The 26648-nt window shown below is 44.6% G+C and overlaps 1 protein-coding gene across 2 annotated transcripts in view; it reads left to right on the forward strand.

Moving 5' to 3' along the window:
* The window catches only part of LOC138246226 (C-Jun-amino-terminal kinase-interacting protein 4-like), a 545850-nt gene that overhangs the window by 267619 nt on the left and 251583 nt on the right, over window positions 1-26648 (forward strand). For both annotated transcript variants that reach the window (XM_069200626.1, XM_069200625.1), the window contains exons 12-13: window positions 4713-4764; window positions 16246-16376. In XM_069200626.1, the coding sequence (XP_069056727.1) occupies window positions 4713-4764; window positions 16246-16376 (183 nt within the window). The remainder of the gene's footprint in view (window positions 1-4712; window positions 4765-16245; window positions 16377-26648) is intronic.

Genomic DNA, 26648 nt, shown 5'->3' on the forward strand with positions numbered 1-26648 from the left:
GCATCTCTTCCTTGGCTCTGACTGCTCAGCCCTGCACCATGGCTGTCTTCGGGGTCTGCCTGTGCGGGCGAGGCGGCCTGCGTGGGTGCCTGTGCCTCCTGCAAAAGGTATTCAAGGATCACCCTGTCCAGCCCTGAAGAAGTCCTGAGGGATGAAACGTGTTGGCTATGGCATTGTTTTCTATCATGGCTGGATTTTTATAGACATTTGCAAATGGAACAATAAACTACTCTTGATTAATAAAGGATTTGACTGATGAAGTGACGAAGATTCCTACAGTTATTATAGTTGTTTAAGGAGGTCTTCCACCATTCTACCTTTTGGATTAAGTTTGTGCTGAGTTATGGTTTATTAAACTCTGACATTAATTTCATCACTATTCATAGTAAAGTTTCTGACAGGAGTTTTTTTCACCTTTCCTGTGACTAAAGATTTCCGGGAGGTCTGAAGAAAGTCTTTTACCCAGGGAAGTTGCCTATCTCCTCCCAGGCAGCTCAAGTCTGCACTTTCTAAATAAACAGGCTCTTATAATGAGTTCATGTGTTAAGTAAATCAACAACATTTGTCAAGAAAGCTAGCTTTCTTTGTGGCAATTACCTCAGCCAAATGGCTTACAAATCCACAAATTCAGTTATTTTGGGAGTTCCACAGTAAAAAATGTATTTCTTTTACTACTGTCTTTCCAGAGCCACCTATGCAGCAGATACATCTCTTCATACTCAGCATGTGAAAAGTGCACTGCGTTATTTAGAAATTACAAAAGACCCTAGGCAGACCAAACAGTTATTCTTAAACTGTTGTGCTGTCTAAGCTAGAAATTATTTTTTTGTTAAAATCTGCCGACTACGCAGCAGTTCCATACAGAACAACATTGTAGCTGCAAAATGTTATACTTCCAGAAGCCCTGCTAGCATGGCATCCACTAAACAATCGTCAGTTAAATGGATAGGCTGATGCATTATCAGTTAAGTACCCTTACCAGCTAAGCTCAATGTCTACTGCACTTTGAGGAGAGGAAGCAGGATTTAGAAAGAAGAGAGGGATATGGGTGGAGGCAGCTACAACTGCCGTCATTAGTGATATCTCTACCAGACATTTGCAAGCAGAAATCTGGAGATTAATTCATATCTTTGCCAAGCTCTGTTCTATTGATTCAGAATCCAATTAGAATGCGCTAATGGTCTTGCCTTTTTGCGTAACTTATTTTCCTAGGTGAGAGGTTAAACTTGTGCCTGTGCATTCTGATTCCTACCCTCGGTCACGGCATACATTAGCTTTCTACCCCGTGCTACTGTGTATGTATTTCAGAGCCAGAGCCATGACAGATGGAAATCTGTTTTCTGCCCTAGTTATTTTATCTCAGTCTAAAATCAGCCCTCTTGCTTCCCAGTCTCCCAAATGTGTGGTGGATCCTTCAACTCAATCTCCTCTAAAAACCAATTACCTCACTGACTTTGCACTGCACGGTGGGATGGGGTTTAGTGGAATTCATAAACTGGCAGGCTTTGTGCTTATAGCTTATTGGAGTCTGTTTTCCCTTTTGTTTTTCAGTTTTCTAAAAAGTAAAAACACTGGTGTTGTCAGTCAAATGTAAGTTAATTGATGTAGAAAATAGTCATGACAGAGAACTAGGATTGCAAAGTCAGTAACTTTTCCTTCAACATCATGAGCCATAAATGTAGGTCAGTTCTTGACAAGAGCTTTGCTGTCAAGCCCTGACTCTCTGAGATCAAGAAACTTTTGGTTGTGTTAAATGTAGCAACCTGGTGTATTGTTACAAGGCATGCTGCCACATTTATCTGATAGACATTTATCTGCCTATCCCTTACCTTTGAATTCTCCCCAGTTGTACGCCACAGCAAAGAATGCCCAATGTCAGCAGTTTTGTGCGTTGGAGTTTCCAAGGAAGCAATCACTCTGAGACACTTTTTGTCTCAAGTGGAGTTCAGGACTCCTGTACGCCTTTTTGCCCTTACCACTTTAGGATGTTGTTGTAATAAGGATTTGGGTTCAAGGACGACTGTTATAGCTTTGCTGAACTTCCTATCTCAAGATTAAAATTGTGTTATTTTTTCCACGAATCCCGGTTTGACTGATATCTTGATGCCATTTCCATGGAACAATAAGTTTGGAATTTAAGAAGCTTTTTATTCATGAGTGCCCTGACACCTGCTTATCAATATTTGGTTTCCTTTGGAAACACTAGAGGAGTGAGGAAGAGCCTCTTGCCAGGAGCACCGTGCTTTATTCTTTGTTCATTCCTGATTTGATGATTCACTGTGAGCGTTTTGTCCTATGACTGTCTCCCCATATGTTTTCTGTTGTTGTCGCCCTTACCACTTCTGCCCAGAGTTCACAAGAAGTTCAAGAATGATCTGGTCTAAGGGATACTGGTGGCTCCGGACTGGGTTTGTCCCCCAAGCTGCTTAGCATGTCCATCGATCCTCTGATTAGACTGCCCCTTCGGGAGGACCTTCTGTCACAGCAGCAAGGGAGGATTCTTCACCTGAACCTATCCACTCTCCGCCTTCTTGCGTGGAGATTGACGGGAAGCAATTGACAGCCTTTGAACTTCCTGCTGAAGTCTGTGACTTAATCTTGGCAGCCAGATGTCTCTCCACCAAAATGGTATATGCCTGCCGGAAGAGATTTTTGGTATGGTGCAGTGAATTCTGTTGACCCCTTTACTGCCCCTCTCTCTGAGGCCCTGTTCATCCTTTCCCCTGCCCAGCAGGCTCTGGGCACTCTTAAGGTATATGTGCCTGTTTCTGCTTTTTTGCGGTTGCTTGCAACCTTCCTTGTTTATGCCTCCTATTGTACAAAGGTTCTTCAAAGGTCTTACACATCTTTTTCCTTCATCCCCATTCATTTTGCCTCAGTGGGATCAGAATTTAGTTCAGACAGTTCTGATGTGCTCTCCTTTCGAGCTCTCCACAAGTGTCCTCTCAGGCTTCTCTTCTTAAAAACAGCCTTCCTTGTGGCAATTACATCTGCCCGCAGAAGGAGTGAGCTGCAGGCATTGTCATTTAAGCCGCCCTACTTTTCTATCTATCCTGACAAAGTGGTGCTTCACATTAGGGCCTCTTTTCTCTCAAAAGTGATCACAACCTTTCGTGTATGTCAAACCATAACCTTGCCTACTTTTTATGCACCTGCACATCCTTCTAAGGAAGAGGAGTGACTCCACTGCCTGGACCCAGAAAGGGGGTTGGCAGTCTACTTTGATCGTACAAAAGAGTTCCAGGTGGATGACCAACTCTTTGTAGCGCATGTGGTTGCGAAGAAACGTCAGGCAGTGCATAAGCGCACCTACTGTAGATGGGTCGTACAAGATTTGCTATGCACTGGACAAAAAGCAACCCTCCTGAGGGTTTGAACGCTCATTCTACAGAGCTAAAGCTCAGACCACTGTGTTAGCACACGGAGTTCCAGTCCTGGACATCTGCCAAACAGCCATGTGGGTATTTCTGCATACGTTTACCAAACACTACTGCCTGTACAGTCAGGTCAGTAGGGATGGACACTTCACCTGATTGGTCCTACAGGACTTACTTGTTTGAACTTGGTTCACAGGCCCGCCTCCAGGACTTGTATTGCTTGGGTATCTATTCAAAGGTAAGGATTCTGCAACTAGAATACGCTATCAGATGGACAAGTTACTTTCCTTCTGTAATGCCTTATCTGGTAGAGACTAGATCTAGGTGCAGATTCCTTACTGACCCACCCATCCTACCCGCTCTGCAAAACGATTTCTTGGGACAGGGATTCCAATTTCAGGGCCTTGGTTTTGACACATCAGTAGCCAGTGTTCTTCATGGCCATGAACTTCTGGCGTGAAAAGTTGTGAAAAGAAACTGGCGTTGGTGCGCATGGATGACGCCTATATGGGACCCGCAATGTCATATCGAACATGGACAATGGGTGCGGAGCCGATCGATGCCACCTACCAGCAGGTAGTGGTACTGCTCACGAAAATCTTCAGGATCCTGTCTGACGCCTTTCGAGAATTCAAAGGTAAGGAATCTGCAGCTGGATATAGTCTCTACCAGATAAGGCGTTAAAAAAGGTAAGTAACTTGTTCTCATGTCTTTTTTGATCAGATACCACAGATGTTCATATAGGTTTGTTTCCAATGTAGGAGAAGACGATTTTCCATGCCTGTAATACTAGTTTTCAAATTAATCTCACAAGCCAGACCTACTGTGAAAAAGCCATTCCACCCAAGTGTCTCCTAATTGCTTTGTTTAGCCCGTAACCTTTTCTTGACTACCCAAGATTTTACTAATTTTCATAGAGAATATCCTCCTTTTCTATATAGGGGCCCACTCCTTTTTAACAGATTTCTGCGCAGTGTTCAAGATTATGAAGTCTTTGCTTGAAGACTTGAGCTCTTGTACTGATGAAGGCTTAGAGACCTGTACTATTTGCACCTATAAAAACCTTGGTGTAAAATACTACTTACTATTTTTGAGAGATGTAATTTGGACGGTAAGCATACTAGCAGTGGGTTACTCACTAATGTTTTGTAAAAGGAGCGGGCATACATAAAAGAGGAGAATGATATCTGACATATTCAGAGTTCTGTGCAAATCCAATGCTGACAAGAATATCTTTTTCCATGGCCATGCTTAAAAAAATTCAGTGCTGCAGGTGTTAGCCATTTAAATGTTATAACCATTCAATGCATAAAGTTTTTCTATTTTCACTTTTAGAATGAGTGAAGAATTGGAGGAGGTCAAGAAACTGAACCGGGAAGAGACAGAGGTAATTATTAGAATTATTGGTACTTTTGCTTCTTCCAATTGAAGAAGCAATGTGTGATTTTTGGCATGGAGAGTAGTAGTTTCTAAATTGAGTGTCTCTGATTTATTGTCTAGAAAATCTCTCTACATAATGAGACTAAACGGGTTGTCTGCTCTTGCGAAGCCTTTGAACGGCTTGTAGTAGCCATTAGAAAAAACATTTTGAATATCTCAAATGGTCAGAAGGAGCAATGAATTGACAATAGATATTGAAAGATGGTGAAACTCACCTTAGGATTTTGGAGCAAGATTAATCTGAAAATGTGTTTATACTTCGATTTCTCGGTCTATTCAAAAATAGTTAGCCGAAAGTAGGAATTCACTATATTTGAGAAAAGACAGCAAGAGCATTATAACAAAATTCCTCGAGGTACCTAAAAAATCCTTTCTTAATTTCAATAAATAAATTCAAAGTCCCATTCAAAAGAGGTAGGTTCATCCTTTCCAAATCTTAGTATTTGTATGCACTTGCATTTTTCTGTTTTCAGGAAAGACATTGGTTCCGATAAAGATTAGTGAGACATCTAAATGGATGGGCATCAAGAAGGGAAGCCCATTTCGATGCAGATGCCAAAACATGCGCATAGACAAAATGGCACTCATTATGACATTGGCAGTCTCTAACCGAGACTGCCAACCCACGGGCATAAGAAGATCGCCAGTGCTGGCGGTCTTCCGCCCCCCCCATAATATGGTTACTGACTGATTTCCACCACATTTAGGGTGGATATCCGCTGCAGCCATGCTGGCGGGCGGTGGTGCCTGGCGGTGTTATCACCTGCACTGCCCGCCAGTAGGACACCGCCAGCCGTATTAAGACCATTAATACGGCCTGGCGGTGTCCTGCTGGCGGGGCATTGCTTGCGGTGGGAGCGTCCCTGTTCACTGCTGGCCGACCTCCTCGCTGAACAAGGTAAGTCGGGCGTCCGACAGGGGAGGAGGGTGGGAGGTGCTGTGTGTGAGTGTGTGGTGTCTGCGTGTGTGTCTTAATGTGTGTGCTTGTGTTAATGCGACTGAGTTTTGTGGTGTATGCGTGGGTCGTATGCTTGTGAGTGCGTGTATGAATGTCAGTGTGTATGCGTGTAAGTATGCATGTTTGGATGTATGTGTATGCGTGTGAGTATGTGTGATTGAATGTGTGTATGGATGATTGCAAGTAAATGCGTATATGAATGAGTGTTAGTGAATGGGTGTATGGAAATGTCAGTGAATGGATGTATGCATGGTGCATGTGGGTATATATGTGCGTGTATGCGGGGAGGGCGTTGTGAAAGTAGGGGGGTTAGGGGATCAGGTGCTTGCTGTCGGGTGGAGAGCTGATTACTGGTGACAGGGAAGGAAGGAATGGTAGCCCTGCCTCCATGGTTTTCGTGGCGGTGCTACCGCTGTGGAAACCATGCCCGTAGGCCGGCTCATAATGTTTCCAGTGGTCTGCTGTGGACTGCCGGGTTGGAGATGTACATCTCTGGCCCTGTGGTTCATACTGTGATGACGGTATGAGTGGAGATGTGCCACACATATAATGTGGTGGTAAACACTACCAGCTTGTTGGCTGTGATACCGCCACACAACTGTTTGTACTATGTAAGGAAATGCCTCCTTGGCATGGTTACCCCCTGACTTTTTGCCTTTTGCAGATGCCAGTTATGATTGAAAGTGTGTTGGGACCCTGCTAACCAGGCCCTAGCACCAGTGTTCTTTCCCTTAACTGTACCTTTGCTTCCACACTTGGTCAGACCTGGCACTCAGAGACCTTCCCTGGCATCAGGGCCCTTTGTACCAGGGGTACCATTTACAAGGGACTTATCTAAGTGCTGCAGCATGTCTTATGCCACCCTGGGGACCCCCCACTCAGCACATGCACACTGCCTCACAGCTTGTGTGTGCTGGTGGGGGGAGAAAATGACTAAGTCGACATGGCACTCTCCTCAGAGTGCCATGCCAACCTCACACTGCCTATGGCATAGGTAAGTCACCCCTCTAGCAGGCCTCACAGCCCTAAGGCAGGGTGCACTATACCAGGGTTCTGCAAAGTCGGTCCTGGAGAGCCGGGTCCATGCCAGATTTTTTGCATACCCACATTTAGAAACATGTAGACTTCTGAAACATCTTTTTTCTAAATGTGGATATGCTATAAAATCTGGAATGGACCCGGCTCTCCAGGACCGACTGTTATGCTTTCCTGCTCTTATCTCATAAATGAATGCACTTCTGAGTTTAAAGAAGACATTTATTGTTATTATTACTTCACCACGAGGTTCCTGAGAGACAAAATTACTAGGTTGGAAGCACACGTTCAAAGGTAGTCGCAGCAATGAAAGCAAAATATATCAAAGTACTTCTCAGTTGCAATGTACACAGCAAATACATGTGATTATATTCTAGCATAACTTCAAAGCAAAGCATAAAAGTCAAAATTGCATCACTGTAGGGCATATACGCAGCTTCATCTTTCTGGGGCTTCAAGTTGCTGGCTCCGTTCAACTGCGAGAAAGATTTTCTACCCAAACGGAAGACAGGCAACTGACGTCTCCGTTCCTGTCTGAAGTCAAAGCAGATTCAATCTAACTCTGCTGTAGTCCAGAGTCATCCTTAAAAGCATACTCGGTGTGAGAACCAAAGAAACCTGGAGAGTGGCCAATTCTCTGAGCCTCACTCGTTCGACTGGATTGAGAGCTAAACACAAAATCTACGTGCTCTTATCAGCTAAGGTCTGGTGTGAAAAACACAGCTTGGTCTACCGTGTGGAAAAACACAGCTCATCTGCAATGTCTATACCCACGTTAAAGCCAATAGGCAGCTAACCTAAATACCAAATGTAATGTCTATTGTCATGTCAAAGCCAATAGGCAGCTAAACTGAACACAACATGTAATGTGCTACTGGTGAACATTGAGCAACTAATATGCGCAGTGGTGAAACACAAAGTCATTGGTCAAACACAATTAATAGCATCACACCGACTTTGCAGAACCCTGCACTATACCACAGGTGAGGGCATATGTGCATGAGCACTATGCCCCTACAGTGTCTAAGCAAAACCATAGACATTGTAAGTGCAGGGTAGCCATAAAGAGTATAAGGTCTGGGAGTTTGTCAAACCCGAACTCCACAGTTCCATAATGGCTACATTGAAATCTGGGAAGTTTGGTATCAAACTTCTCAGCACAATAAATGCACACTGATGCCAATGTGGAATTTATCGTAAAATGCACCTAGAGGGCATCTTAGAAATACCCCCTGCATACCAGTCCGACTCCTAGTGCTGGGCTGACCATGTTCTGCCAGCCTTCCACAACTAGACGAGTTTATGGCCACATGGGAAGAGTGCCTTTGTCACTCTGTGGCCAGGAACAAAGCCTGTACTGGGTGGAGGTGCTTCTCACCTCCCCCTGCAGGAACTGTTATACCTGGTGGAGAGCCTTAAAGGCTCATGCCTTTTGTTACAGCACCCCAGGGCATCCCAGCTAGTGGAGATGCCTGCCTCTCCTGCCACTGCCCCCACTTTTGTCGGCAAGGCTGTAGGAGATAATAAGGATGAGTCACCCACCAGTCAGGACAGCCCCTAAGGTGTCCTGAGGTGACCCCTGCCTTTAGAAATCCTCCATCTTGAGTTTGGAGGATTCCCCCAATAGGATTAGGGATGTGCCCTCCTTCCCTCAGGGTGGAGGCACAAGGAGGGTGTAGCCACCCTCCAGGATAGTAGCCATTGGCTACTTCCCTCCTGACCTAAACACACCACTAAATTCAGTATTTAGGGGCACCCCAGAATCCCGGATAGCAGATTCCTGCAACCTGAACCAAGAAGGAGGACTGCTGACCCATAAGCCCTGAAGAGACGACGGAGACGACAACTGCTTTGGCCCCAGCCCTACCGGCCTGTCCTGACAGGGACCAGCGACCTCTGAAGCCTCAGAGGACTGCCCTGAACCTAAGGACCAAGAAACTCCTGTGAGCAGCGGCTCTGCTCAACAGCAAAAACTTTGAAACTTACTTGCAACTTTTAAAGACCTCACTCTTCCCGCCGGAAGCGTGAGACTTCACCCTCTGCACCCGACGTCCCCGGCTCGAGCTCCAGAGAACCAACACTACAGGGCGGACTCCCAGGCGACTGCGACCTTGTGAGTATCCCGAAATGACCCCCCTGGACTCCCACAGTGACGCATGCAGAGAGAATCCAGAGGCTCCCCCTGACCGCAACTGCCTGTAACATGGAATCCGACACCTGGACCAAGCACTGCTCCCGCAGACCCCAGGACCAGAGGGAACCAAACCTCAGTGCAGGAGTGACTATCAGACGACCCTCTGCCTAGCCCAGTTAATGGCTGGCCCGAGAAGCCCCCTGTGCCCTGCCTGCACTGCTAGAGTGACCCCCGGGTCCCTCCATTGATGCTAATACATAACCCGACGCCTGCTTTGCACCCGGCTGCCCCTGTGCCGCTGAGGGTGTATTTTGTGTGCCTACTTGTGCCCCCTCCCCCCCCCTCCCTCCCTCCCTCAGGTGCTCTACAAAACCCCCCTGGTCTGCCCTCTGAGGACACGGGTACTTACCTGCTGGCAGGCTGGAACCAGAGCACCCCTGATCTTCATAGGCGCCTATGTGTTTTGGGCACCTCTCTGACCTCTGCACCTGACCGGCCCTGAGCTGCTGGTGTGGTAACTTTGGGGTTGCCTTGAACCCCCAACGGTGGGCTGCCTATGCCCAGGAACTTAGACTTGTAAGTGTCTTACTTACCTGACAAACTAACCATTACTTACCTCCCCCAGGAACTGTTGATTTTTGCACTGTGTCAACTTTTAAAATAGCTTATTGCCATTTTTACTAAAACTGTGTATGCTATTGCCCTAATTCAGAGTTCCTAACTTACCTGTGTGGAGTACCTTGCATTTTATGTAGTTACTTCAAATCCTGAACTTGTGGTTATAAAAATAAATTAAGAAAATATATTTTTCTATATAAAAACTATTGGCCTGAAGTTGTCTTTGAGTGTGTGTTCCTCATTAATTGCCTGTGTGTGTACAACAAATGCTTAACACTACCCTCTGATAAGCCTACTGCTCGACCACACTGCCATAAAATAGAGCATTTGAATTATCTAATTTTGCCACTATTTTACCTCTAAGGAGAACCCTTGGACTCTATGCACACTATATCTTACTTTGAGATAGTATATACAAAGCCAAATTCCTACATACTGTTTGTACTATGCATATTATTCCCTACAAAATAAAGCTGCCTTTCAACAGTGACATGATCACTTTTCAGCAAGTCACTATCAAAGAGACTAAAACAAACTCAGAACTTAAAAGGCGACATCTTCTCAAGGGTGAATAAGGCAAATGTCTAACATTACACAACAGTATTATAAAGGGGAAGAGAACAATCACAAAGGTGCTGCAATTACTCTTTGCAGCAGCTTACTGAGTTCACTTAAAGCAGCCAATGTCACCAGGAGATTCTCTTAAACTGATAAAAGGTCTTCACATGTGTGAGATTTTGGAACACTTATCTACAAAATATGTTACAGAAAAACATTAGTCGACTTTTTTTTGTATAACCAAACATCCAAAGTAACATAAAAGCATATTTGTCTGAAAACACCATTGCATAATACTTTACACTAAAAATCAGATAGCAAGAAATTGTGTCCTTTATGCTTAACTAAGCAAAGCTGTGAAAATTGCCTCCTACCACTTAAGGAATTCCAGTACTCTACACTGCTTCATTATGCCCAGCATGGAGACTTTTCAGCAGTTATGTTTTTTTTTTTTTTACAACCTAAGAGGAATATCGCAGACCACTATAGAATGCTAGTTGTGTCTTTGAACACTGAATGTTGTTGTTTTGTTTTGTTCTTTTTTTTGCTGGTACTCTTCCTGACACTCATTCTATCAAGACTTGTGACATTTGCAGAAACTCATCTGCCTCTGAGGGGAGAAGGGCAATTTATTCCCCTTCCCCTCTCACTTCTGCAGTTTTCAGGAGTTAGTTGGACAGGTTCTTGAGGTCACTGGCACTCCCATTCATGGTCTATGTGCTCAATGTCAAGAGGCTCTTCAGAACACTGGACAGTATTGAAATTCTTGATATTGAGGTGTTGATGTGCCTCAATGTCTAGAGGTCCTGAATGGATATTCTGGGTCTTTGTCAAAGCACTTGTCCACTTCGAGATATGTATATCAACATTGAAAAGATTACCATCTCTCAAAGATTCACCCTCTATTATCTCTCAAAGATTCACCCTCTTTCAGGAAAGCACATCAAATATGGAGAAGAGTGCTTCCACCTCCAACATCCTGAGAGAGATGATGTGGTTGACGTTGAATCTGATGAGGAAGAAACTACTGCTTAGCCTCCTGCAGCAGCTACATTGCTGCAAAATACTCAACACTATCACCTGAGGTTTCTATCCTAAAGACAGTTGTTTATCTTTCTACCACTGGACACCTTCCAATCAAATACAGGCTCTAACACTGCCAGTCTGAAAATACTTCTAGTGGAATACTATTTGCAGTGTACTTCTGAGACAGGGAAAGGTCCTCTTCAAGGTCATGCAAAAGTAGTGTAGTGATGTGGACTTTGAGGACAGCTGTCAGCATAGACATTTCAGACGCTGACTGAGTGAATCGCCCAGTACAAGAAAAGCAGATAGCACAGTCATGTTTTGCACAATTCTTATGCAAAGTTTATTACAATCTCCTTTACAGATTGATAGGGGCAATCACCAGTGTAATAGAAATTAGTTCTGTCGAGACATTTGTCCATTGATGACCTCATGAAGTTGAGTATTGAAAGTATAACACCTGCGGGGAAACTGCATACAAAGCCTCAAGTTCGCCCAATAAATCTTTGGTTTCTGGACTTTTAGAACCAGTGATAGACAATTTTGTTAACCATTTCTCACGGTTTTGAAAAAGGCCATTGAAGAAGGGTTGTCCTGCAGACTCTGGTCCAAAAGTCTTTACTGGAAATCCTTTGGCAGATGTTTTAGAAGTTGTGGCCACCCACCATTGAAAGAGAGTTGGAAATGGTATGCTTTAGAAAGGAAGGTGTTGCAGACATTCGTTAGGATTGTCAGGACTACAAGTTCTTGCAGTCTCATAATTAATAATTAAGGAAGGCATATGGTATCCTCTGTCAGTCTGGTTAGTCTGGCTAACAATGCATCCGACTTTTTAAAACGTTAACATCTGCCATTCATTATCTATTACATACTCTGAATGGGTGAGTCTAACATCTCTGACTCCTCAAAGAAAATAGAAAATGCTAGAGCTAGCATTTAAAAGATTATTTAGGTTAATGGATATTTTGGGGCTCAAGCTGCTGAAGCAAATCAAGAAAATAATGTGAAGCAGCAATCCTGTGGTCAGTAGGATTAGAATAGAGAAAGTTCATTTTCATGGTTTGGCAAGATCTAGCAACATTTATGTCCCCCCCCCCTTCGGGAAGAGGTGACTGTAGGAGCAGAAACAGCAGCAGCAGCAAACATCAGAAGTGTTCTTGAGGTAAAAGGAAGGATCAACATCCTTCAGCATGGAGCCCCCTTATTTTGTTTCCTGTTAGTCAGAAGTATTTCCAGCTATCTCCTGGTGCGTCCAAAAAGTACAAATTATTTGTGGCTGTAAATATAGTGCATATTGAGTACAAAATATTTTTTCTTCTTCCACAAATTCCAACAAAGGGAAGAACCCAGCTGTGCTTGATCAGCTGGTTCAAAATACAAGATGCATGTTGGCAAATAATACTATAGAACCAGTTCCAAAACATCAGTAGAACATAGGATTTTGTTCCAGCTGTTTTCTGAAACACTATCTCAACGTTGAGAAGGCAAAATTCTGAATATTTGTGCTTCGACCAATTATCTTACTTCTCCAACAAGGGGTCTGAATGTTTGCCTTGAATCTGCAGTCTACTTTTTTCCATGTAGGCAGTCTACATCAAACATTAGAATTGCTTAAGTTTCTAAGTGGGCGCATGTGATACCATTCCAATCTAATGCTTTTTGGACTAAATTCCATTTCCAGACCATTCTCTAAAGGCATGGAAGTGGTCTTTTCTACAAAGAAAATGAGTCTTTATTATCTGGTTGATTTGCTAATCAAGTCAGAGTAAAGTCAGAGACCTCTGCTCAATCCCTAGTTCATAGGTGAACACTTTCAAGATCCGGATTTTCATATTGCCTTCAAGAAGGCAACATTGCAAACCAACTGAATTGACCCAATATGTGGAAGTGTCTCAAGAAACAAGGTTAGGTAGAATGCTGCCTTCGCAAGAGATGGTACACTCTTTATATCAGAATTGCCTTCAACTTAGCACGCTTCTTCAGCCAGACAGTGTTCTTCCTCCCTTGGGTTTTTTGGCCTCTTGTAGTTTTCTGGTAGGAGAAATAAGACTACTATAACATGTCCACTGGAGTTTCTCAAGGATCAGTGGGGCTAGAAGTTAGGAAACTGAGGTAAAACAATACAAGTTTCTCTGAGCCTTGCAATCCCTCAGGTGGAGGTGTCTGAGAACCATTTTATTGAAAAATCGTGTTTTATCTGCTATTTCCATCACAGACCCTGGTGACAGATGCACCCCGAGGGTTGAGATGCTGACATGGAATCTCTTACAATGCATGGTTTGTGATCTGCAAAAGAGAAGTTCCATCATGTTAACATATGCAAGTTGGGAAAGGTGCATATGGCACTGCAGTTATTCCCCATAAGTGATCAGGCTAGAGTTTTTTTTCAGTAAGCGTAGAGCATCGAGAATTAGTTGATGGTGATGGAAATTTGTCTCATAGCAATTGCATCTTCCAGGTACACAGAAATGAAGTCGCCGTTTGTTAGAACAACATGAATGGGCCTTTAACAATGACGTGTTAGATGACATCTTCTTAGACTGAGAACACCAGATATTGATCTTTATTGCACTAGAAGAAAACACAAAATGGCATGTTTGTGGTACCCTACTCTGTAGAAAATGCTATCTCGAAAGAACTTCTCTACGCTTTTCCATCACTCCCTCTCCTCCCCAAGATCAGACAGAGCAACTCCAAGATTTTGATGGCACAAGATGGGCCATGGCATTGGTGGTACCCAGACTTTCATAGGTTGTCTCTGCTTTCTCACAAGAGACTTTGGATCTGCCACATCTGCTGTCCATGATGTCAGACAGTATTCTACCTCCCAGCCTTCAATCACTGATCTGCATTACTTGGTGCCGGCGACCTTGCAGTATCTGCACTTGAAGCTACCCAACACTTGCTTGGCCACCTTAAGAGAGGCAAAGAACTCTTCCACACAGTCTTCATGCACAGGGTTACTCCTTACCTTTCTAAATCTGGTATATGGTTTTCCTATAATAGTGTATTTGGTGACACCACTGCTTGTCATAAATATTCTTCACTACAACAGTAATTGAGGGTGTTTATAAAACGTTTGAGAAAGGTATTTCTCCCAGTTAAGAAGTCTCCTGTTCTTTCAAAGTTAATGGCACCTCCCTTTTTAAACAGTGCACAAGACGGACTTGCAGCGCCTTTCTAGGAAGGTATCTTTTTTAGTGCCTACTTCCACAAGAATATCGAGCAAGATTCCAGCTCTTTGTACTGAAGAACCATGTACGATTTTCCATTGCAATAAGGGTTCTTCCTAAAGTGGTTTAAGATTTCCATACCAACCAAATCATTTCTTTACCAACCTTCTTTCTGAATCCCTTTACTCTGATGTTAATAGACCCTCACAATATTGTCTAAGGGTATTCCTAAAGTCAGACAGGTTTTTGTAAATTATGAGGTAGTGACTACTGCTAGATGCATTATATCCTGTATAGTTATTAGTTGTGTGAAATATAATAGACATTTGCTAGGTAGATCTAAAGCCTACTCTACCGAAACAGCCACAGCTGCATTGATGAGAAATGTTCCATTCCTGACATGACTGCTACTTAAGGATCAGTCCAGTCCATAGCTTTGCTCAGCATTTTTGTTGGACCAGGAATTCAAACCCACACTTTAGTAGCTCAGGCATCTCTTCATAATCTGGTTGCTTAGGTGTCAACTCTCTGGCACTGGTTGTCCTTTTTGTTGAGTTAGCTAGGTACTCTGTTCTATCATTTATGAATATTGGAGCGCATGCCATGGTGAAGAAGGGTTATTTACTTGTAATACAAGTTCTTCACCATGTCTATTTTCTCTGAAGTCATAAAAGCCCCAAACCCCGTGGCCACAATTTTGAATTTAGGTGTTTTTTGGAATCTGCGCTGGCCTTCCAAAATATAGTGCGTTGTCTCCTGCAGGGTGTGATGGGATAGAGCAGCCTTCCAGAATTCTTAAAGTTGCAGGAACGCATTTTCACATCTGTGCTTTGTTAAAGATTAGGACACAATTTTCTCTTTTATTTTTCACTGTATAATATTATACAGTGGTGTTTTTAGCCAAAGGGGCTTTTATGTTTCAGTTACTTTGTTTCCGTGCCAAAAAACCCCACTAAATATTGACTGATTGGATTTGCTTTTCTGGAAAACATTTTGTTGAGCTGTGTTCTGAAATCTCGCTCACATGTGGCGATAGTGTACTTTTAAAGAACAATGGAGAGAATGCCCATTATGAAGAACTAGGATTGCATGTAAGTAACTTACCTTTCTAAGGTAACTAAACATTTAACTAGTGATGGTGTCTAGCTCTTCTTGAAAATTGTGTCTTCAGGGATAACCAGAATGATTTGGAGAATTATCTAAATGATAACATCTTGATTGAAATATTCTGTTTACCTTAATGTGGGGAAAGCAACTTTAGAACTATACGATTACTAGTACTGTCCTTTCTCATTAATGTTGCAAAGTTTCTGATTAGCCATACATTTAGTTTTTTTCTTTCTTCTGCTTCCACCTACTCACACTCCTTAGCATGGCCATGTTAGCTTTTAAATTAAACTTTGGAGGCCTTCCTGCCGTAACAATTTTTTTTTTTTTTTTAATGTTTGTAAATAACATTGTTTTAAGACTCAAAGAGAATATGCTTATAAGGTCTATGTTGCGCCTAGCCTCTAAATTCTCATGTTAGCAGCACTAATCCTCAGGCGCGATAAAGAAACAGAACACTCTCTAACTTCTTTATTTAAAAAAAGGAACAACTGGTAAGGGTGTACACCTGCTTGTGGGAAAGGGCATGTCCACATATGCCTGTTTGACTGATACTGGTCACAAACATCTTCATAAAGTAGATATTTAAGCATTTTGTTACTGGGCAGCACTTGTACCAACATACTTATAATACTAGAGAGCCTGTGCACTAGGAGTATTAGAAGTAATGTAGTGTCCTTAAAGGTAATATCCTTGCCAATAACAAGGAATTTGTTTGTATGTATGTATTCTCTCTGTGTGGCAAAAGTGTTTTTCATTCAAACTTGCAAGTGTCATCTTATTACCCTTTCTGGCTTACACCTTTGCTTTTTTGACTAGGCAGATGTGCCAGCAGCCCAGCGCAAGAGGTTCACCAGGGCTGAGATGGCACGTGTGCTCATGGAGAGGAACCAGTATAAAGAACGGTTGATGGAACTTCAGGATGCAGTTCGCAGAACAGAAATGCTCAGGTTTGGGAATTGACTTTAAACAGGGAGACTAGAATGAGGTCTGCAGCCGTGTGGTTGCTATTAACTAAGTTGAATACTTTACCTAAATGCTATGTTTATATAAATTTTTTATCTGTAACATTTGAGGAAATACACCAGATGTACAAAATTAGCAAAAGTGAGGTCTTCAAATGTAAAAAAGAGAAATTTCTCATAGTTCACAGATAGTAATCATTTGGACCCCTCCTGCGTGGGTAGGCACTAAAAAAAAATAATCATCATGGTGAATAAGTACTCTGTACACCTTAACTGAACTGCCCATTGATATAGAAGTATTCTACCCTATTTGGAGATCATCAGCATAATATTATCCACACATTGTAATGCCACAAATTTAACATTTAACCTGCTAATTTTGGCAGACTATTTAAATAAAAATATCCAAAAGCCAGTTACTGTTTGTTGCGATAATGTGCAGGAGAGACGATCTACTGAGGCCTCTTCCTTGGAGTCAGATTCTAGATATTAGCTCTTGTAAATGTATGTGCAGGCCTCTGTGTAGCCATGTTAGATATCTTGTAAATAGGGGCATTTATCAAAAGAGCTGCAACAGCAGCTTTTATCTTTAGTTGAATATGCTTTACGTCTACCAAGGAGAGAGTTGCTTGCTAAAGATTAAAACCGTAATATACAAGATACTATCTTGAGATTAACTGTTTTGTCATTGATAACCAGTACATACAGGACTATAATTTGTATACAGATGATCAGATTGTCTTATAATTTTGTTCTTTCTGAGTAGAATTTTAAAACTATTCATGTCTGAGATGTGAAGGTCTCTTTCTGCTGAAGGGGTCCGACAAAAGCGGGCAAGCAAGTGGTCTGAGTGACATGAAAATCTGAGACCACCTTAAGGAGAAATGTCAGATGTATTCTCATCACATTTGTCCTCATGAAAAACTGTAAGCGTTCTTGGAATAACATGCTTAAGTCTTGCTCACTGTGCGGGCTGGGGCATTAGCTAATGAATAAAACAGCTTTCCGAAGTAAATGCTGAAAGGAGGCCTTGTGAATAGGCTCACTGCTGGACCAATTAACTTGGAGGGGACAATATTTAATTCTCTAGATGGGGATGGAGATCTAGTAGGAGGAAAACTTTCATAATAACCTCCAGGAAGTTTTTAAACACAGGCATTCTAAGGAAAGAGATTTGTGAACTAGATTTCCTATAGTCATCGATTGTGACGGGTGCATGTTAAACGATTGGAAATGCAGCCCAGACCTTGCTAAATAAAGCAAGTAAGAAACCACTACTTTTTGCTGAAATATGGAGGGTTTATAGGTGTTTAGGGATCCCAAGATGCTGTATCTTCCATTTGCAAATATATGATCTGGTGGAAGGAAACGCTGCATCGCATAAAGTGTCCGTACAGTCATGTGGAAAGTTCAGATGCCCATACTGTACAAATTCAGGCGCATGGCTGCTAAGTTCAACAATGAAAGGATTGAAATGAAGGATCTAGCCCCCAGTAAGGAAGTGCCTCTTTGGCATGGTTACCCCTGACTTTTTGCCTTTGCTGATGCCGAGTTATGATTTGAAAGTGTGCTGGGACCTGCTAACCAGGCCCCAGCACCAGTGTTCTTTCCCTAAAACTGTACCTTTGTCTCCACAATTGGCACAACCCTGACACCCAGGTAAGTCCCTTGTAACTGGTACCCCTGGTACCAAGGGCCCTGATGCCAGGGAAGGTCTCTAAGGGCTGCAGCATGTCTTATGCCACCCTGGGGACCCCTCACTCAGCACATACACACTGCTTGCCAGCTTGTTTGTGCTGGTGGGGAGAAAATGACTAAGTCGACATGGTACTCCCTTCAGAGTGCCATGCCAACCTCACACTGCCTGTGGCATAGGTAAGTCACCCCTCTAGCAGGCCTTACAGCCCGAAGGCAGGGTGCACTATACCACAGATGAGGGCATATGTCCGTGAGCACTATGCCCCTACAGTGTCTAAGCAAAACCTTAGACATTGTAAGTGCAGGGTAGCCATAAGAATATATGGTCTGGGAGTCTGTTATACACGAACTCCACAGCACCATAATGGCTACACTGAAAACTAGGAAGTTTGGCATCAAACTTCTCAGCACAATAAATGCACACTGATGCCAGTGTACATTGTATTGTAAAATACACCCAGAGGGCATCTTAGAGATTTCCCCTGAAAACATACCCGACTTTCAGTGTGGGCTGACTAGTTTTTGACAGCCTGCCACACACATGGGGAGAGTGCCTTTGTCACTCTGTGGCCAGGAACAAAGCCTGTACTGGGTGGAGGTGCTTCTCACCTCCCCCTGCAGGAACTGTAATACCTGGCGGTGAGCCTCAAAGGCTCACCCCCTTTGTTACAGTGCCACAGGGCATCCGAGCTAGTGGAGATGCCCGCCCCTCCGGCCACTGCCCCCACTTTTTGCGGCAAGGCTGGAGGAGATAATGAGGAAAACAAGATGGAGTCACCCCCCAGTCAGCACAGCCCCTAAGGTGTCCTGAGCTGAGGTGACTCTTACTTTTAGAAATCCTCCATCTTGTAGAAGGAGGATTCCCTCAATAGGATTAGGGATGTGCCCCCCTCCTCACAGGGAGGAGGCACAAAGAGGGTGTATCCACCCTCGGGCCAGTAGCCATTGGCTACTGCCCTCCCAGACCTAAACACCCCCCTAAATTGAGTATTTAGAGGCTCCCAGAAACAAGGAAGATAGATTCCTGCAAGCTAAAGAAGAAGGACTGCTGACCTGAAGCCCTGCAGTGAAGACGGAGACGACAAATGATTTGGCCCAAGCCCCACCTGCCTGTCTCCCTACTTCGAAGAAAACTGCAACAGCGACGCATCCAACAGGGTCCAGCGACCTCTGAAGCATCAGAGGACTACCCTGCATCTAAAGGACCAAGAAGCTCCCGAGAACAGCAGCCCTGTTCAAGAAATTGCAACTTTTTGAAACAAAGAAGCAACTTTTAAAGACCACACATTTCCCGCCGGAAGCGTGAGACTTTGCACTCTGCACCCGACGTCCCCGGCTCGACCTGCGGAAAACTAACACTACAGGGAGGACTCCCCGGCGACTGCGAGCCTGTGAGTGGCCAGAGTTGACCCCCCTTGATCCCCCACAGCGATGCCTGCAGAGGGAATCCAGAGGCTCCCCCTGACCGCGACTGCCTGCTTCAAGGAACCCGATGCCTGGAAACCACACTGCACCCTCAGCCCCCAGGACCTGAAGGAACCGAACTCCAGTGCAGGAGCGACCCCCAGGCGACCCTCTGCCTAGGCCAGGTGGTGGCTACCCCGAGGAGCCCCCCCTGTGCCTGCCTGCATCGTTGAAGAGACCCCCGGGTCTCCCTATTGATTCCTATTGAAAACCCGATGCCTGTTTGCACTCTGCACCCAGCCGCCCCGTGCCGCTGAGGGTGTACTTTCTGTGCCTGCTTGTGCCCCCCCGGTGCCCTACAAACCCCACCTGGTCTGCCCTCCGAAGTCGCAGGTACTTACCTGCTGGGAGACTGGAACCGGGGCACCCCTATTTCCATTGAAGCCTATGTGTTTTGGGCACCAATTTGACCTCTGCACATGACCGGCCCTGAGCTGCTGGTGTGGTAACTTTGGGGTTGCCTTGAACCCCCAACGGTGGCTACCTTGGTTGGACCCAACTTTGAACCCTGTAAGTGTTTTACTTACCTGTGAACTTAACATTTACTTACCTCCCCCAGGAACTGTTGATTTTTGCAGTGTCCACTTTTAAAATAGCTTATTGCCATTTATGTCAAAACTGTACATGCTATTGTGATAATTCAAAGTTCATAGAATACCTGAGTGAAATACCTTTCATTTAAAGTATTGTTTGTAAATCTTGAACCTGTGACCTAGAATTTGTCTTTGAGTGTGTGTTCCTCATTTATTTCCTGTGTGTGTACAACAAATGCTTAACACTACCCTCTGATAAGCCTACTGATCGACCACACTACCACAAAATACAGCATTAGAATTCTCTCTTTTTGCCACTATCTTACCTCTAAGGGGAACCCTTGGACTATGTGCACACTATTTCTCACTTTGAAATAGTATATACAGAGTCAGCGGTGAGGTACAAGACTTTGCATTTGCTGGACTACTCAGCCAATACCTGATCACACGACTAAAATTCCAAACATTGTCATTAGAAACTGATTTTTGAAATTTGAGCTATTTAAAAAAAAAATGTAAAGTCCTGCTAGGGACTTGTGTTAGTCCCTGTTAGCATTTCTTTTAGAGTTTAAAAGTTTTGATTAAGTTCTAGAGATAGTTTTAGATTCTTAAAAAGTATCCCAACTTTTAGAGAAATTATGACTACTGCAGAAGAGATGGTGGTGGAGCTCAACTTCACCCCTTACCTGCATCTTAGGATGTCAGAGTTAAGGACTCTCTGCAAAATCAAAAAGATAAAAACTGGATCAAACCCTACCAAAGTACAGCTCCAGGAGCTCTTGGCAGTGTTTGCTAGAGACAACCCCTCTGAAGATACCCTTACAGAGGGGGAAGCTAGTGATGTGGAGGAGAATTTCTCACTTCCAGTCCTAGTTAGGGAGACCAGGGTTCCTCCAACCCTGACTCCACAAGTGATAGAGATGCTGCTTATCCAACAGGGGAGTCCAACAGCTCTGGAAGCATTGAGGGCAGCCTCAATGAAGATGACCTCCTGTTAGACAGGATGGCCAAAAGATTGGCTTTGGAAAGACAGCTCCTAGCCATAGAAAGGGAAAGACAAGAGGTGGGCTTAGCTCCCATCAATGGTGGCAGCAACTTAAATAGGGTCAGAGATACTCCTGACATGCTAAAAATCCCCAAAGGGATTGTAACAAAATATGAAGATGATGATGACATCACCAAATGGTTCACAGCTTTTGAGAGGGCTTGTGCAACCAGAAAAGTAAACAAATCTTACTGGGGTGCTCTCCTTTGGGAAATGTTCACTGGAAAGTGTAGGGATAGACTCCTCAAACTCTCTGGAAAAGATGCAAAGATGCAGAATCCTATGACCTCATGAAGGCTACCCTGATGGATTCTCAACTGAGGAGTACAGGATTAGGTTCAGGGGGGCTCAAAAATCCTCGAGCCAGACCTGGGTTGATTTTGTTGTCAAAGTTCCTAGAATACCTGAGTGAAATACCTTTTATTTAAAGTATTGTTTGTAAATCTTGAACCTGTGGTTCTTAAAATAAATAAGAAAATATATTTTTCTATAGAAAAACCTATTGGCCTGGAGTAAGTCTTTGAGTGTGTGCTCCTCATTTTATTGCCTGTGTGTGTACAACAAATGCTTAACACTACCCTCTGATAAGCCTACTGCTCGACCACACTACCACAAAATAGAGCATTAGAATGATCTCTTTTGCCACTATCTTACCTATAAGGGGAACCTTTGGACTCTGTGCACACTATTTCTCACTTTGAAATAGTATATACAGAGCCAACTTCCTACAAAATATATTTCACAATCAATCATTTACACTTTCTTGTGTAGTTTAAAAGGTTTGTTACTTCTGACAGTTGATCAAAACAGGAAATTTACCATTTTATAGTTAATAGAATACCATCCAATTATGTACCCACCATAACCTTATGAGGGCAGCATGCCAACATGTTATAAATAAATGCCTAGTGGCTATATTTTGACTCACTTCAGGCACCTAGATAGGGAATGATACCTGGGCTTAGTGTACCATCAATGGAATCTGTTTTGTGATGGACATCAGATGGTACAGTTGGTTTCACATCGATAGTGGAACTTTCTGTGAACATAATACGCCTTGTTGTGCATATAAATTAGATTTGCATGTATCAGGAGTCGTCCCATGAATGATCTTTTGAAATAGCACCTTAAATGTGAGTTTTGAATGCTCTTTAAATGATATGCAGCTTAAAATTTGAATTTCAGGAGATTAGTGTTCAAATAAATGAAAGCTGATTTCTCCCAGGCTGGTGTGCTTCGGAGGTTCTAAAGGTGTGGCAGAGGTAGTTTCGGCCTTCATCCGGTAATCTTAAGGGGAACTGAAGATTGTTTACGCAATACGAAAATGTATCCTGAATTACAATTGAATGTTGTAAGCATTTTGGGGGTGCTTATGAGTGATTCGAGCACCTGCTCAATGCTTTGTATTAAACCAAGGACTTCATAGGCTCAAAAAGTACAGTGCTTTGGCTCTAAAAATGAATTTAAACAATTCAACAAAAAAGTCATGTATTTGAATTTATATAGATAGCACAAGGTAAGTGTATCACATGTAATCTTTTCTTGCTTCAAAACCTCAGTATCAAATTCATTATCTTTTCTCTTTATTGTGCCACCAAGGGCACTTCAGCTATCTGCCCATGTTCTCCATACCTTCCTTAATAATAAAAAAAATTGGCAAATACACTTTCTCGGATTGCTGTTGCTCAGAAGAACTTACTTCAATCAGAAGTTCAAGCTAAAATAAAATGACACACAATACTTGAATTCTTGAGAAGCCTCCAGTTGTTAGAGATCAAGGTCTGATATCCAGAACTTGAAAGTACAATGCAGAGTTCGAAGTCATTTTGGACATTAACTTTCCAATGTGTAATTACACAAATCTTCCTTCCCAGCTTGTCTGAATAGGTAGGACTTGACTGTTTTACTGATTTGAAGTAGTTTAACTTTTGTCTAGACCTCAAGTAGTCACATTGTCCTCACAAATTTGATACATTTTGTTGCCTGGTACATGAGCCTTTGCTTTACAGACTTGCTCCCCTAGGGTTAATGATTAGTCTGTTGTGAAGTATTTTCAGTACTAAATATATTCCCATAGCAATTTCACTCATGCTGTGCAGTGTCTGGAGGACACTTTCATATCCATCAAAATCTATCTGATAGAGACTTCTATTTGCAGATTCCTTACCTTAGAATTTCCCCCAGGCGTCAGACTGGATCTTGAGATTTTTCTTCGAGCAATATCCTTGCTCGTTGGTAGGTGGTGTCGGTCGACTATGCGGGCGTCGTAGTCACCGTGATGACGTTGAGAGTAGTGTATAGATGCCGCCTTCGCGCAGTGACGTCAGTTCTTTTCTTGCCACGCCACACACTGATCTGGAGAAGAGCTACCCTGGTCTCTTTTTGACCGACTTCGACTGTTTGTTGTGTTGAGTATGTCCCCAAAGACCAGTTTCAAGCCGTGTGAGGACTGTCACCGCACGATGTCGGTGACGGATCCTCATCGGGTTTGTCTATGGTGTCTCGAGCGTGACCACGACCCGAAGTCGTGCTCCGAGTGCCGGTTCATGCACCGGCGGCTTGGGCGGTGGGCACCCGAGATCCCCTCCGACGCCGGTTGCACCCTTGAGACCTTCCCCAGAGCCAGGTTGATAGTCGATGCCCCTGATGTCGGTAGTGCCCACTATTGACGTGGACCCGATCTTTATCCCTGACGACTCAGAGTCGGAACAGAGTTGGCCGACGCTGCCTTTGTCTTCAATGGGGCCTATTTGCCCCAGGTCGGATTCAGACTCTTTTTCCTATGGGTACGGATTAGGGGAGAGATTGAAGGGGTCCCTGGACCCTTATGAATACCAGGATAACTCATCTTTGGAATGGGCTCAGTAACTTGGCAATGCCAGTGGTCTGGATACTTTTTCTGACGCTTGCATGCTGTCTCCTCCTACCGTGGCTACGGCGGAGGGAGCAGCTTATGGTATGGTGGTCAGTAGGGCAGCTGAGGTCCTTGGCCTTGAGCTTCCTACTGTAGAGGTCAGGTCTGATCTCCTGACGGAGGTGATTCAGCCTGGGGCTTCCACTTCCCTTTTGCAGTTTAGTGAAGCCCTCACTGATGTCCTTTTGGGTACTTGGCCCAAACCCAACACAGGGGCTCCTGTGAATAGGACTATCGCACACCACCATCGTCCCGCTCCAAATGACCCTGAATTCCTGTCCCAACACCCCACACCCCACACCTGAGAGTCTTGTCATCCAGGCTTCCTCTTCTTAAGGCGCATTCCCTTCCGCACCCCCGGGGATGGGAAATAAAAAGGAAGGAACAGTTTGATAAGAAATTATTTTCTTCCTCCAGTCTCGCGCTGCTGTCTGTGAACACTGCATGCCTTTTGGGCCACAGTACCCACTCTTTGTGGGATACGGTTGTGCAAGTCCTGCTGCAGATACCGGAGGAAGCCTGTGCTATCATCTCCCAAGCTGTGAACGATGGGAGAGATGCGGCAAAGTTCACAATCCGTTGTGGGCTGGACATGACCGACTCTCTGGGCAGATTGGTTGCTACGACGGTGGCCTTGAGACACCTCGCCTGGTTGCGTACTTCTGGTTTTTCTGGGGATGTCCAACAGTCACTCATGGACATTTCCTTTGATGGCTCCCGTCTCTTTGGAGACAAAGCATACTCGGCCTCAGAGATTCAAATATTCCCGGGCTACAACTCAGTCCCTTGGTCTTTCCTCTGCCCCTTGCCCACTGCAGTCCGCTTTTCGCCCCTTTCATGGCCACAGAAGGGGCTCCCTGTTGCGTCCTCCACCCAGCCACCATGCCACCCATGCTGTCCAGCCTATGCGTGGCTGGGGGACAGGGAACCAGAGGTCTGCCCAGTCCACCTCTGCCCCCGCTGAAGCCTCCAAACCATTCTTGTCTGCCCCCTTACGTCCCATCCAGTTGGCGGCAGGATGCGCCATCAGCTGCCCCACTTGGAATCCATCACTACAGACAGGTGGGTTTTGCAGATCGTTCGAAAGGGCTACTCCCTCCCTTTCGAATCTGCTCCACCAGGCATGCCTCCATCCTTCAGTCACCTTCCAGAGGATCATTTGACACTTCTCCGCCAGGAAGTCGCAGCTCTCTTGGCCAAGGGAGCTTTGGAAAAGGTCCCTGTGCCGGAAGTAGGTCGTGGTTGTTGCTCCTGCTACTTTCTGGTGCCGAAAAAGGACAAGGGCTTGCATCCTATCGTAGACCTTCGGACCTGAGCTACTTTCTCAAGAAGGAGAAATTCAAAATGCTCACCATGGCTCAGGTTCTGTCTGCCTTGGACCCAGGAGACTGGATGGTAGCGTTGGACTTGCAGGACGCTTATTTCCACATCCACATCTAGCCTGCCCACAGACGTTACCTACAATTCGTGGAAGGTCACGAGCACTTTCAGTTTACCGTGCTCCCCTTCGGCCTTTGCAGCGCCCCTCGGGTGTTCACGAAAGTAATGGTGGTGGTTGCAGCTCATCTGCACAGGTTAGGTGTGTCGGTCTTCCCCTACCTCGATGACTGGCTGTTGGAGGTGGATTCGCCCTAGAAAGTCATCTCCCACCTTCAGACTACAGCGAACCTCCTGCACATGCTGGGGTTCACTGTAAACGTGCCAAAGTCACACCTGACTCCTTCTCAGACGCTCCCCTTCATCGGAGCTGTTCTGGACACAGTGCAGTTTCGGGCTTATCCTCCCGAAAAGGAGCCCAAGACATTCAGGCTATGATTCCGATCTTTCGGCTTCGTCTTGGGTTTCAGTAAGACTGACTCTGATGCTGCTGGGCCTCATGGCCTCCTGCATCCTGCTAGTAACACATAACAGATGGCATATGCGGGCTCTGCAGTTGGACTTGAAATTCCAGTGGGCGCAGCATCAGGGGAATCTCTCCGACATGGTCCAGATCTCGGAGGGGACTGCGAAAGACCTGCAGAGGTGGCTTTCGAATCTACTTTGGGTCCACGGCAGATCCCTCTCCCTTCCCCCAACTAGATCTTTCTATAGTGACAGATGCGTCACTTCTGGGTTGGGGCGGCCGCATGAGAGAGGCGGCGATCAGAGGCCTCTGGTCTCCGGTGGAGTCTGGGCTCCATGTGAATCTTCTGGAGCTCCGGGCGATCAGGCTTGCGTTGAAAGCATTTCTCCCCTCTCTTAAAGGGAAAGTAGTGCTGGTGTTCATGGACAATACTACCACCATGCGGCCGATCTCGAATGGCGTCTCCATCCGAAAGTGGCACAAGGTCTCTTTTAGCAGTGGGGAGAGCCTTGGTTAGATCTGTTCACCTCTGCAGAGAATGCGCAATGCCAGCTGTTTTGTGCGTTGGAGTTTTCAAGGCAGCACTCGCTCGGAGATGCTTTTCGTCTCCAGTGGAAATCCAGCCTCCTTTATGCCTTTCCGCCTATACCACTTCTGCCCAGAGTTATCAAGAAGATCAGGAACGACCGGGCCCAAGTCATCTTGGTGGCTCCGGACTGGGAACGGAGAGTCTGGTATCCAGAGCTATTGAGCATATCCA

This window comes from Pleurodeles waltl, chromosome 7, assembly GCF_031143425.1.
Source record: "Pleurodeles waltl isolate 20211129_DDA chromosome 7, aPleWal1.hap1.20221129, whole genome shotgun sequence".
In the NCBI taxonomy this organism is placed as follows: Eukaryota; Metazoa; Chordata; class Amphibia; order Caudata; family Salamandridae; genus Pleurodeles; species Pleurodeles waltl.